Source organism: Furipterus horrens, unplaced genomic scaffold (assembly GCF_987537825.1).
Source record: "Furipterus horrens unplaced genomic scaffold, mFurHor1.1.pri manual_scaffold_11, whole genome shotgun sequence".
NCBI lineage: Eukaryota > Metazoa > Chordata > Mammalia > Chiroptera > Furipteridae > Furipterus > Furipterus horrens.
This window is the reverse complement of record NW_028327181.1, coordinates 67,782,573-67,796,774: the sequence shown is the minus strand read 5'-3', so window position 1 is coordinate 67,796,774 and position 14,202 is coordinate 67,782,573. Positions and strand designations below refer to the sequence as shown.

Below are 14,202 nucleotides of genomic sequence, written 5' to 3'. Positions count from 1 at the left end.
CTAAAATTTGGAGGATTACTTTTCCCTGAAAAATCATGTCATCAAGCCTCCTGAAGTTCACTTTTCCATCCATGTTATTTGCATCCATCCTGGAATATGACTTCATCATCTCAGATTCTCATCTCTAAACGTCACGCTAGCAGTTGCGTCCAGTGGAGCATAGGTGAGGCTCCTGGACTCCGCCCTGCGCGAGCCTGACGGCTGGGGCGCTGCTGAACTCAGAAGGGCGTTCGCGTTTTGAAAGCACTTGTCCCTCGCGGCGCGCCGTCGACCCCGCCGCCGCCGCCACCGCCCGCGGAGCCGGAGGAGGCGGAGCTGGCTCTATCCCGGCTCCGGAGCGGGTTTGCTGCGGAGCAGGCGCCGCGCGCGGCCCCGGGTGGCTGAGCCTCGGGCGGGGCGGCGGGGGAGGTTGGCAGGCAGTGCTGGCTGCGCGTACAGAGAGGTGCCTTGAGGTGGGCGCTCCCGACGAGAGGAGTGCGCTCCATGCATGCGGGCCGAGTCCGGCCCCTACGAGCCGCCGACATGCAGAAAGACGTGCGGATCCTGCTGGTGGGAGAACGTGAGTCCGCGCCCTGGGGCTCGCGGCGGCCACTGCAGCCCCTGCCGTCCTGCCCTCGCTGCCCCGGGCCTCCTCGTCCCGCGTCGCCCCACTCCTCCACCTGCGCCCCAAAACTCTTGCTTTTCGGATGTCTGCAGGCGGCCCTCAGCCTCCTCCCTCACCTGGGCCCTCCTAAGACCTCCCTCCGCTGTCCCCCAGCCGGCCTCCCAAGCCGTGTCCCCCTTAGTCTCTGACCGCCCGGTCTCATCCCTTCTAAGGTCCCCTCCATCTCTCTTCGAATCCTTCCCTTCTGGGCCTCGGCTTCTCCGAGGCCGCCTCCTTTCAGAACCTCTCGCCTTCCGTGCTGAGTCCCATGTCACTGCAAAGGCAGGTGCCGGAACGAGCTCGCTGACCAATTGGGATGGCGTGAACCGGCTCCCCGGAAAGCTAGGGGGAGGGTTGCAGAACTGTCGACTTGTGGGCAAGGTCAGGTTTCTGCCCTTTTTTTTTTTTTTTGAGCGCTGTCTTCTCTGTAACCATTGACATGAAGATATGCAGCGTTTTTAGTGGTATTTGTATTTTGCATTGGAATAGCTCCTGGTATACTCGATAATTCCTCAAAAATTTATTCTCAACGTCAAGTTATACAGGTACTCAATGAATGAATAATGATCTGGGGAGGGTCCTTCAACTGAGAGAATTATTGTTACCCTAAAACCTACTCTCCCCCTCTTTTAAAATATTTCTAAAATTTTTATCGTTGAACTACAGTTCTCCCAATCCCCCCCCCCCGTCCCCTCTTTTTTTAAGCATTATTTATTGTATAGCTGCTTGATGGTTAATTTATAAATAACAACAGGCCCACATGAGACCCCTTAGAGATTCTTAAGTTTCACCTTTTGAAGATATAATAAAGGAGAAATGCCTTCTGTTCACTGCCTTGGGGACAGAACGGACTTCTCGGTATCACTGTGCAAGTTACCTGGCTCGATTGGTAGGACTAAAATAAGAAAGTGGGCTGGCAGGACTGGGTTGTTTGTTTTAAACTACATTAGTTAATGCTCTGCCATTGCTGTTCTGAAGCATTCTATTCTAAACCCCATTCCATTCTAGAGTAGCCCCCTCTCCAGGTTACTGTGATATACGCCCAAGGAAGAAAGCCAATGTATATTGACCCTCTTCTGTAGTGTTTTTTGATGGTCATTGCAATTTCTGTTCACCTGCTGTTTGGCGAAATCTTCCTTTCAATCAGAAGTTAGAAATAAACTTAGCCAGTTTGCTTTTTGCTTTGCAGTTGTGAATTTTAGTCTCTGTTTATAACTATATCTTAATCCGTATTTTGCATGGACTTCCTTGACAAAGTTCAGGAAGGTGTTATTTAACGTATCATTCATATGATTGCATTTAGAAAAGCAGGGTAGGAAAAGTGAGTAGATGATCTGCTTAAATAACTGGTCTTTAACTGTATCATAAAATGGTTTTATAGTTTAGTAATTTCTTTTATACATTTTTTTTTTTTTTTTTTAGATTTTACTTATTTATTTTTGGAGGGGAAGGAAGAGAGAAAAGGAGACAAAAACATCAATGTGTAGTTCTCGTGTGCCCCCAGCTGGGGACCCGACCCGCAACCCAGGCATGTCTCCTGACTGGGAATCAAACCAGCGACCCTTTGGTTTGCAGGCCAGCGTGCAATCCAATGAGCCACACCAGCCAGAGCTAGTTTAGTAATTTTTAATGCGAAGAAGCTAAAATACAATGTTTTATGAGTTTTAAATATAGGAGGCAATTACATATAATCACTGGTCTGTAAAACACCTACTAAAAATGCTATACATATATAAGATATATTGTCAGCCTTAGGTCATTTAAGTTAAAATGTTGGTAGTATTTATTTAGAAATACATAAAAGAAACACTTGTTAGAAAAATTGCAGGCTATATTCTGCAGAAATGAAAACAAAAAACAAATAAGAGAGTCAATGAAAGTATGCATGCAAGAGTTTTTTGATCATAGAAACTTGACACTAAAGAAAGGTAAAAAGGGTGGTACCAAAACTTTTGGCCAGCTACCATATGTGATTTTTTTTTTTTTTTTACATTTAAAAGTACTAGAAAGAGTTATACTTATTTGAAACATGTCATTGTAATTAGTTATGTAAATTTATAGCATTTGAGGGAGAAATGTTTGAAGCATTACTTTTTGAGATTTAATGTAAATATTTGATAGCTGTTAGCCTAACTATAGCACTTTAAATGCTAGGTAAATATAAGGGTAATCAAGGCTATTTTAAATGATACTGGTCTAATAATGCGAATTTATCAGGAAAACCACTTCCTTAGGAAAAAGTAGTAATTCAGTTGTAGTTTTAAGATGTTAACTAAGGGGAATAGGAAAAAACAAAGGAAAAGGGACACTATCTCTATTTCTTCTCTATCAGTTCAGCGCTTTTTATTTCTGGTAGTGTCTCTCCCTGAATCACAGAACAGCAGCTTCATTCATCAAAGCCCAGAATAGTTGTGAATGGCTTCAACATTCTGTTGCTAAACTTATACTGTCCCTGAAGGTGAAATGGGCCTTTTTTTGGCCCACCCAGAATCTGGATTCTGATCCATCTGGGCTTTTACTGCCAACTAATTGCTTAATGTTTATTTAGTGATTAGATAAGAGAAGTTAGGCTGTCTGTAAATTTTAAGGTGTTTATTTGCAGAGAAAGCCAAAGTGTTTTAAATATCATCTGCACCTTGTCTTAATTATTGAACATATTGAATACCATGCAGACCAAAGGGAAAGTCAGTTACCATCTTTAAACAAAATTAAAAATTTTTAATCTTTAAAAATGCTACCACACAAAACTTAGTTCTTCAGGTTATAGGTTTTCATGGTCATATTTGTTGGTCAAAACTTGTATTTAACCAGATTGGCATTAGTATGTTTAACAAATGTCCTTGTTACAATAAAATTAGCACGGGCCTTATTGCCTACATTAAAAGTCCGTAAGACCCTGGTTGGTGTGGCTCAGTGGATTGGTGCTGGCTTGCGAACCGAAGGGTTGCTGGTTTGATTCCCAGTCAGGGCACATGCCTGGGTTGCGGGCCAGGTCCCTAGTTGGGGGCATGAGAGAGGCAACCACACAGTGATGTTTCTCTCCTTCTCTTTCTCCCTTCCTTCCCTTCTCTCTAAAAATAAATAAAAATTTTTAAAAGTACATATGATAGTTTCAGTTTAGTGAGGTGTTATTTTTAAATTAAATTGAGATGTGGTTGCTTTCCATTGGTCAGAATCATTGAGACAGTGGAACTGTTCTCTTTTTAAATGCCTCTGGCAACTCTTACCCCGCTTCACCCCCCTACCCTTGGTACTCCCGTTCCCTCCCGCAAGTCCCCCCTTAGTTCATGCCCATGTTATCATGCATTTAAGCTCTTTGGCTGCTCCATGGAGGCTTACAAAGGCTTTCAAAATCTGGCTCTTGCTTCACTCTCGTACTACACTGCTTTCTTTGCAAGAAGGCCCTGACCCAGGCATTACTGCCGCTCTTCTGCATATTTGTTCACTTGGCTTTGTTGTTGTTGTTGCTGTTCCTTGGGCTAGAAAGTAAGCTTCACGAGGACAGAGGATTTGTCTTGTTTATGGCGATATCGCCAGTGCCTGGAATAGACTTGGCACAAAGTAGGCAAATAGTTGCCGAAACAATGACTGAGTTCAGGCTAGTTCGGTTTTTTAGACTTCCCTTGTTTTTCAAACCACTCCTCAGTCATGAAAATTTGATCATCTCTCTTCTTATATCCAGCCTGATGTGGTTATTGTTAGGATTTGAAGGGTAGCCCTCATCTGATCACTTGCTCAGTGTCCTTTCCTTAGGTCTATTTTGTTGGGGAGTTTCCTGTATTCTGGCAGTAAGGTAGACCAATGACTTACAATGACCATGTCGTGTCTGTGCCATGTCTTGGCTGCCAGGAATTCTAGTCCTTGCCAAAAAGAGGTCGACTTCTCTTTGAAACATCAGAGGTCATCTTAGATTTTCAGGGGTTGGGGAAAGATCCGTCAGGTATAAGCTAGGGATAGGAGTCAAAGAGACTTTAGGAATAAGCTAGTAGTTATTTTCCTTTCTTTTTAAACATTTATTTTTATTGATTTTAGAGAGGAAAGGAGAGAGAGAAACACCTATTTGTTGTTCCACCTATTTATGCATTCATTGGTTGATACTTGGATGTGCCCTGACTGGGGATCAAACCCACAACTTTTGTATGTTGGGATGATACTCTAACCAACTGAACTACCTGGCCAGGTCCAAGTAGTTATTTTAGAAAAAAACTTCCGATGGTCCTTTTAAAGCCATACAGCTTTCCATTCTGGTCTTTGGAAGAATACTATTTGAAGATTAAACTGCTCAATTTCAATTATAGTGTGTTTAGTACCTGGGTGATTTTTCTGACCAGGGGTGTTTAAGCATCCTTTCTCCACTGTCTTTTTTGCTCTTCTGGCACCAGTTGGGCAGTGGTGTGGATCTGGTATAAAGGAGAGGGATAGACCACAGCGTGAGTCCTTCCTTCTGCAGGCATACTTCATCTGAATATGGTCAATAAAATTTTCCTTTGGAACAATGCTCAGCTATTTCTCCAAATGCTAAAGTTTTCCATTTAAAAGTATAATTGCATAGTCACCCTCTTCGTCCTTTTGTATTGTAATTCAGTAACTTAGGAAGCGCCAACAAGGCTTCTTAATAAAGAGGCAAATAAAAATTAGGAGTAGGCCCCTCTGAAGCATGCAGTGTTTGTTATTAAGAAAAATAGCCAATATGGCTCGTAGGGTGGAAATTGGAACCAGAAAATGTTGTTTCTCCTTTATGAATATTAGGAATTTACTGTCATTAAGACTAGATGTTCAAAAGATGTGATGAAAGACAAAGAATTTTTAACCTGGCTAAATCTAGATAATTTGCTCTACAGTGATGAATTATGTTTCCCATGCATGACCTACTTAGAAGCATGAAGTCTCAGACAGAACTGTGGCATGTGCTGCGCTGAATCAAAAGGGCTTCTGTCCTTGGGAGTCACTGTAGCCATGCTTTTTGTGTTTATGGATTACTTCAATATTTCTCAGGCAAAACAGAGGAAATAGAGATCATCATTGTTTTTCATATTAATATTTATATTAAATATACTTTTATATACAATTTTAAATTAAATTTATTCTAAGACAGTATTAGATAAAATATACTATATTTTACAGTAAATATAAAATTTAATTCATACAGTAATTAGAGAAGAGCTTGGGACTCTGTTCCTTTATGAAAATAATTTTTAATTTTCTTATCAGTTAAAAATATGTAGTGTTTATGCTCATCTGCCATTTTTAAGGGAATTTTTTTTATTGTAGGCTTATATAAATATTTTTTTTAACTTAAAACATTCTAAAAATCGGAATTTTAAAATTCTAAAATGTTGTCCTTATCTTTAAGGCACTCATTCACTTCTCAATTAAAATTGGATTAAAAGTGGCTGGACTATTTTAATTTTAAACCTGCATCATCATTATTATTATTATTATTATTATTATTATATTTTGGTAGTCTCACTCAAGGTTAGGTTAGGTAGGCATAAGGGAAGCAAAAAGCCTTAGATTAATTTCAGTTTCCTAACTAAACCACATCTATGTAACCCTTTATTTGTTAACATATCTGTCATCTCACTGCTCTTCCAAAAGGAAACCCAAAATGATACTAATGAAAACTGCTCATTTCCTCCCAAGTTTGCTGTAATCTGCCTCTCTTGCTCTAATTTTGAACTTGTTTTAAAAAAGGAAATTACTCTCAGATTTTTATGTGGCAAAGATTTATGTTCTTTGATTTTTAAAAGGCCTTTTATTATGCAGTTACCTCAGAAACTAGATGGAATTGTTTGATTGTAGTGAGTGTCAAGCTGCCTCATATTCTCCAGTGAGGCAAGATATGAATGGCTAAGTAAATTCACACTCTAGAAAGCAGCATTGATATAAATAATCTCAATGGAAATACGCCACTCTTGGTACCACTGTCTTGCGTGTCTATATGATCAGGCATAAGTAAAGCTCTTTCATTGTTGTCGCGTTGACAACACCTCCCGGCCTGCCAGGGTGTTTCCTTTCCTGTCCGCGCCTCCCTGTTGGCACAGAGCTGGTGGCAGGTGTGTTCTTGGGCAGGAGCCTGCTGTGTATGGGCCGCCAGAAATGCCTTGGTGAGCTGAGCTGTGAAGCAATGTGAATGTCCCTAGAATGTTGGTCTTTCTCACCTGAAAATAACAGTGGGGATGTGGGGGGGCCATTGAAAAAGCAGAAAGGGACTGTGGCCAGGAAAGGGTTGCTCTGATGAGTTTTAAGAAGGGAGATGAGGAAGAATTGTAAGGGTTATGGTGAGGGAGGGGACTCAAAGGTAACACTGACCACCCACTGAAGGCCTAAATTTTGCTAAGGGATTCTCAGCGCATCTGATCAAGGAGAACAAGTCTAACTTTCTTGGAAACTAGTAGGTCTTTTGATGTTGGTGATTGACTTAATTTTGATCATTTTGTTTAACATTGTGAACTGTTAAAAGGTGGGTTTCTTCTGAAACTGGTGAGGGCCTTGGAGTAGTGGGATATAAGCAAAATTTTAAAAAGGTAACTCTGAAAAGGAGAATGTAAGAAGGCTCAAAGTCTTAAAGGAATGAAGGTATACAGAATTCTCAAGGACCAAGCAAGAGTGAGATTTGTTTTCCTTTTGATTACCAAGGAACATCTAAGTTGTTGAATATCTAATTCATTTTTCCCATTCCTAACATAGGAGATAATTATGGTTAAGAATGTAGAAATGTACAAGGTATCCAGGAGAGTTCTTCAGAAATGGAAAAGTTTCTGGGAACATCTGTGCTGTTGGAAGTTTGGGGATTTTGGAGACACTAGGGGGAAAAAGACATCTCTACTGGGGAAAGGTCCAGAGTTCAAAGGTCACAGGAATCGTACAGCCATTGGATCTTCTATAAGGTTTGTTTTAACTACCTGGGAGTTACCCTCCTTACTAAAATAAATTGCATAAAGTACAGGGCCCTGTGGACTTGATTGTACTTCACAGCAGAAGCATTCTCCTGTCTGGTGATTGACAGAGCTCTGCTGTGTGTTATTTGTCTTGAATCAGACCTCACCCCTCTTTGCAAGGAACCTTATTAGGGCTGTCTCCCAAGTGTATTCTTCTTGTTCGGCAGCATTACTTGCCAAGAAGAAAAAATAGACAGGAGGTCCGAGTTCTGGGTTTCCTGATGCTGGGTAAAGAGGACAGTAGTGTGGCTCATTTCACATAACATAATTTGCCTCCGCGGTGCGTAATGATGTGGAATTAGGATGGGCTACTGTAGATGTGGGCATGAATACTACCCTGAGCTAGCTGAGGTCCCTAAACAAGGCCATGATTAGAGGAGTTACTTAAAGAAGAAAAGTTAGGAAATGGTGAATATAAGTCAGCAAGTTGTAGAAATTCCTGGACCCCACATTGGCTCAGCGAGTCCCACTTGTTCTTATAGATGGATGAATGTTCCTGCCAGATTTCTTTCCCATGCACAGTAATCAGATAACAGACACAGTTTGGAGATCTGTCCGCTATTTCTAGGCTTCTTTCGGGTATGTGACCTAACACAACTTGTACTTTTTCATCTGTTATAGGCCTGTTTTCTAGGTGTATGACAGAAGTTTATATTAATCATAGAATATAAGCATTTATACCATTTAGTCCATTAAAAAAAACTGATGAGAAAATTGAGGCCCAGAGAGTGTCATTGGCAACTCAGAGTTACACTATTAATAACAAAGCCAGCTCCCAAATCCACATTTTCTGGTCCATTCCAGTGCTCACACTTAATTCCTTTATTTAAACTCATCATCATCACAACATATATGTATTTTATATGTGTCATGTATTATCCTAAGCATTATACATCTGTCATCTTAATTCTCTTAACCAATTCAGTGAAGCTTTTCAGCATCATATTTTAGATGATCAAATTGAGGGCTGATGACTTGCCTGAAGAAACACAACTAGTAAGTGCTGGAACCAAGATTTCAGTCCAATTCTGGCTGATTCCAAAGAATGTATTCTTTTCTTCTTCTTCTTCTCCTTCTCCTTCTCCTCCTCCTTCTTCTTTTTGGTGAAGTATTTATTTAAAAGATGTAAAGAATAATACAATGAATGCCCATCACCTGGCTTAAGAAAAAGAACATAACTAATAAGGTGAAGCCCCCTCCCATTGCATTTCCTTCTCTTTCCCTCAGAAGTAGCCAACCACAGAATTTCAAATCTGTGCCCTTTACCACTAAGCCACACAGCTCCATTTACAGGGAACAAGAAAGACATGTTCCCTGCTCTTGTGGAGTTTCCTGTGGATGATAGTGGAATTCTTGTTCCCTAGTCTTTCTGGAGACGCCCAGCAGCTGGTAGGAAATAGAGGTTTTCACCAAGGACAGCTGGGGAGTCCTTTAGGAAGCCGTTGGTGCCGTGCTGGGAGGGTGCCTAGGTATTACACAGGCACAGCTCTGTCTTAAGAACGCATGTGCCTTTTCTCCTATATGAGCTTTTTTATTTCCTGCTGTGTTTCCGGACTCCTAGGAGAGGTAGACACTCCCTTCTCCTCCTATGCTTTCCTGCCTCCAAACCTTACTTTAAATAGAGTGATTGAACAGAGCACTTGATCCATACCTCTGTGGGGCAGTTTTATCTGTCTTGTTGAATACATTTTCCATATTATTCCCACATAAGACTTGGTCCAGGTAGATGGCAAATGTGTCTGAGGGAACTCACACTCTTGGATAGAAAATCTATTACAATGCTGCTCAGGTTTTTTTGAGCCATCACTTCCTTTTATAAATACACATCTCTCATACCCTCTGCACACTAACTGGGTGTCCTGCAATTCAATTCAACTTTGAACTAACATCCTGTGCTAGCATCAGATCTCACAAGTTAAAGATCAAGGTTCTCAACAAAATTACCCTTCCTTTAGACATCAGCTTGCAAAGTGGGGTCCCAGACTGCCCACACTTACTCCTGGCTGATTACAAATTTGGGGCTTCCCGTAAGCCCTTCGGGTTTGATAATTCACTAGAATGACTCACAGAACTCAGGAAAGGTCTATACTTAACAAGTACACAAATGAACAGCCAGATGAAGTACACAGGGCACCACAGGGCAAGGTCCGAAAGGGTCCTGAGCACAGAAACTTTTGCTCCTGTGGAGCTCGAGTGCACCACCTTCCTGACACATCAATACTCACTGACTAGGAAGCTCCTCTGAGTGCTAATGTATAGAGTGTTTATATGGGACTTCATTATGCAGATGTGATTGATTAAGTCATTGACCATGTGATTGAACTCAATGTCTAGCATCTATCCCCTCTCTGGAGGTTTTGGGGTAGGGTTGGAAGTTCCAACCCTATAATCACATGGTTGGTTTTTCTGGCAAGCAGCCTCCATCCTGAAGCCACCTAGGCCGTCCTTAACCCCAGTGAGTCCCTGCATGAGAGTAAACTCTAGTGCAGTTGAAAGAGGCTAACAAAAGACACTCCTGTCCCTTAGGAAATTCCCAGGGATTTTAAAGCTCTGTGCCAGGAACTGGGGACAAAGACCAGGTGTATTCTTTATTATATCACACCCTCCTTTAATATTTCAAATTGCAACATTAATTAACTTTTATTGAAGACAAAAAGAATGAAGTAATTTTAGAATTTTTTTTTTTTAATTGCCTCAGCAGTTACCTACTATTCACAGCTCTTCAATTGCTCTTGAGAAAAGCTTTGAACGGGATAGTTCAGAACCTCCAGGAAATGGGACTAATTTCCCAAATGGCAGTGCTTCATCTATAGCAATACTGTTGTGTTGGGCAAGGTGAAAGAGTTCATTCCATCTGGCTGAGGTGCTAGAGATCCTCCTCCTAGACATTGAAAATTAAGAAAGTCCGACTCATTATCCGAGCGTTTTCAAATATATGGTTATGTGTTAATATAAATTCACGCATGTTAAATATGTCCCTTATATTCGTAACAGTTTAGATATGTTATGTGGCACAGGAGTAGTTCAAAGGAGGAAGGGGAGGGATAAAGTAGCCCTGGGGTGTCTTTAGGGATGAGGCAGAATTTGAGATGTCCTTGAGAGATGGTTAATACTTGGGGAAGTAGAGGGAATGGCATTTTAGGTGAAGAAAAACATACATGTGTGGAGGCAGGATTTATCATGGCTTGTTTGTACTTACACAGAGCAGAATGGCCTTATTTGAGCAAATCATGTATGTGGGGAATTGTGGGAAATGAGATTAAAGAGATGAGTTGTATTAAGTTATATATGATTTTCAAAGGCTAGTAGAATAGTTTCACCTTGCTGTGATAGATAATTGAATCTTTTGATCAGGTGAGTTAGAAAATGAAAAGAATAAGAAACACGGATTGACATTTGTGTTGTTGATAGAGAAATGAGAAGAGAGATTGGAGAAGCGGGTAGAAAATTGGGACCTGGGAGGTGTTTCAGTAAAAGTGCCATAGGGAAAGTGGGAACCGAGAAGAAGGAATGAATATTAAAAATTTCAAAGGAAAATTTGGCAGGATTTGAATGCTTAGTAGAGAGGAAGGGTAAATGAAGATAGCTGCAGGTTTTGAATTTTTGCTTTTTATCCTGGTATGTAGAAAGAGTGTTCTTTACTGGTGAAAATGTGTAAGTCTCTTGGAACATAATCTCCATAAGAGTTGAAAAAGTAAGGAAGACCTTGATGACTCGTATCCCAGCACCTGGAATAGTGCCTGGCGTAGAGAAGCACTCAGGAAATACTAGTTGAAGGGATGAAAGCATGCATTTTACATGTCAACCTTTGGGTAAATTTCCGTCGCTGTCTATAAATTTAGAATATTTTACTGCCAAAATGACTAAAAATAGTACATTTTTCTAGTTGCAAAATTGTTCATTTTAGAAAATTGGGAAGATATGGAAAAGCACAAAGAAGAAAGTTACAATCACATTTACATTGGAGATAACCATCGTTGGTGTGTACTCTCCGAGGTTGTTTCTTTCTCTGCAAATACATTTCTTTATAAAATGGGATCGTATTGTACGTGCTGATTTATACCTGCTAAATATCATTTAAAAAGCAAATTAGAACAATTTGAGCCTCCAAATAATGACAGTAACAGATTATAAACCATAGAATAATCCATGAAACCCTGCTAATACGAATCAGAAGGGAAGTTATTTCTTACAATAGAATGCAAAGTAATGTAGAAGGTTTGATAGAAATAGAAAATTTAGGCAAGAGTCATCAATGGGCTGCTAAAGCCAGTAGTCAAAAGTTTGATGAGAAACAGGATATTTGCATAGTCCCAAAGTATATCCTCGTAAGATACCTATTAATTACAAAAGGAAAAATAATAACTTGATAGTGGAGGAAGCTGGCAGACACCACCTCCTTCCAGTGATGACAGCCTGCATCACCAGTAATGGGGCAAAATTGGCATCATCTCATTTCTGCTATGACACATGAGAAGGATGCAGTATCACTTCTGTGGTATTCCTGCCAAAAAGGCAAAACCTGAAATTAATCATGAGATGACATCATACAAACCCATTTGAGGAATATTCTACAAATTGAATGGCTTGTATTGAAAAATGTTAAGGTCATGAAAGATAAAAAAGATTGAGGAACTCTTCCAGATTAAAGGAGGCTAAAGAGGCATGACAACAGAATGCAATATTTGATCCTGGGCAGGATCCTATAAAAAATAATAGTGGGCCCTGGCTGGTGTGGCTCAGCGGATTGAGCACTGGTGTGCAAACCAGAAGGTTGCTGATTTGATTCCCAGTCACGGCACGTGCCTGGGTTGTGGGCCAGGTCGTGCGAAAGGCAATAAATCGATGTTTCTCTTGCACATTGATGTTTCTCTCTCTCTTTCCCTTCATCCCCTTTCTCTAAAAATAAAAACTAAACAAAGTCTTTAAAAAAAAGATAATAGTGAGACAAATGTGAGATGTGATAAAGTCTATAGATTAGATAATAGTATTGTATTGGTGTTAATTTCTTTATCTTGACAGTGCACTGTGGTTATGTAAGAGAATGATCTTGTTTTTAGGAAATACATATGAAGGTTCTTAAGGCTAAAGGGTCATCATACCTGCAACTTACTCTCAAATGGTTTAAATTTTTTTAAGCATATATATTTAGAGAGAGAATGATAATGCAAATGTGGTTAAATGTTAACATATATAAAATTTGAGGACAGACCTAACTCCTTTGTACTATTTTTGCAGTTTTTCTGTAAGTCTGAAATTTTCCTGAAAATAAGTTTTTAAAAAAAATTAAGCCAGAGCTGCTGAATTAGTCACCAGTGAATCAGTGACTATTTTACTTGACTTAGGTTAATAGTATTTGTGTATGCAGTGTTTGCTGATTTTAGAGGTCACCTTTCCTTTTCATCAGGAGGTGGGTTATGCTCTTAGGTGTGCAGCTGACTTTTTAGTGAGACCTTGAGGTAGTCACTGTCTCAGGGTCCCAGGCTCTTCATCTGAACACAGTTAGGTGGAGCGGGATAAGCTGACATCGATGACAAGATCCTGACAGTTCTGTGATGATGGCCTCTGGATTCACTGACATGGTGGGAACCCAGTGACAGTGTTTATTTTCAGCCGCATGGAAAAGGCCCCGGCATTCTCACACAATTGAAAAGAACCGTGGAAGTCAGAGCTAGAAGACATCTGTGAAGCCATCTCATCTGTCCCTGCCCCAGCAGGGCTCACTTCTGCACAGCACACCCTGAGTTTGACCAGTGCTCTCCTTTCTAGCCATTTGTCGTTCTTCCAGAGACTCGTGTTTTTTAGTTCACCCTTTCTTGTAGTCATTTAAAAAAAGGATGTGACTTTACTTAACTCTAAGATTTTCCAGTTCTTTTATATTTAGACTTTACATTTGGAAACTGTAATTTGCTATTATGTTAGAGATTAGTAGGCAGGTGGACTCTTTTGCTCTAGAATACCAAAAGGATTTGGTTGATAAGCAGTTGAATGAATGACGGTATAATTATATGATCAGAAAGTGATGGGAATGGAAATCACATTTCAGGATGAAAATTAAGGTTTTTAAGCTTGTGCATAAAAAAAAAAAATCATAGGTTAGAAAATGTACAGGAAAGTCTCTTAGCTCTTAGTAACCTTTTCAGTATGATACTCTAAAAAACAAGGAATGTAAGGATATGCAGAAGAAATAGGCACTCTGACTTTCTATTGGTAAGGATGTAAATCAGATTATTCTTTTTTGTAGGTAATTTGTTTTTAATATGTATTAAAAACAAAATATTATGTATGCCAACTTGAGTTCCACTTCTAGAAATACTCATTATAGCATTGTTTATAAAAGTGAAAACTTGAACAATATTCATTGTTAGATCATATTATGACAGCATACAATGGATTCTTATACAACTATCAAAATGTTAAATGTTAATATAAAATAGATTTATTATTGCTATTTTTAAAAATTGTGATGAAATATAGAAACCATAATATTTAACATTTTAACCATTTGTAAGTGTAATTCAGGGACATTAAGTACATTTACAATTTTATGTAACCACCATTTTTTAGATATAAAATTTTTATTTATCATTCTCAACAAAACCTCGGAATCCATTAAAT

General features: G+C 39.8%; 1 protein-coding gene across 8 annotated transcripts in view; it reads left to right on the top strand.

The window, feature by feature from the left end:
- The first annotated feature begins 424 nt into the window (after positions 1-424).
- RHOT1 (ras homolog family member T1) overlaps positions 425-14,202 on the top strand; it is a 53,926-nt gene continuing 40,148 nt past the window's right edge. For 7 of the 8 annotated variants that reach the window (XR_016513910.1, XM_090290483.1, XM_090290481.1 and 4 more), the window contains exon 1: positions 425-559. Coding sequence is in view for 6 of the 8 variants with exons in the window: in XM_090290483.1 (XP_090146609.1) it covers positions 484-559 (76 nt within the window). In the remaining 2 variants the exon portion in view is untranslated. The remainder of the gene's footprint in view (positions 560-14,202) is intronic. The other variant, XM_090290479.1, reaches the window with a different exon arrangement.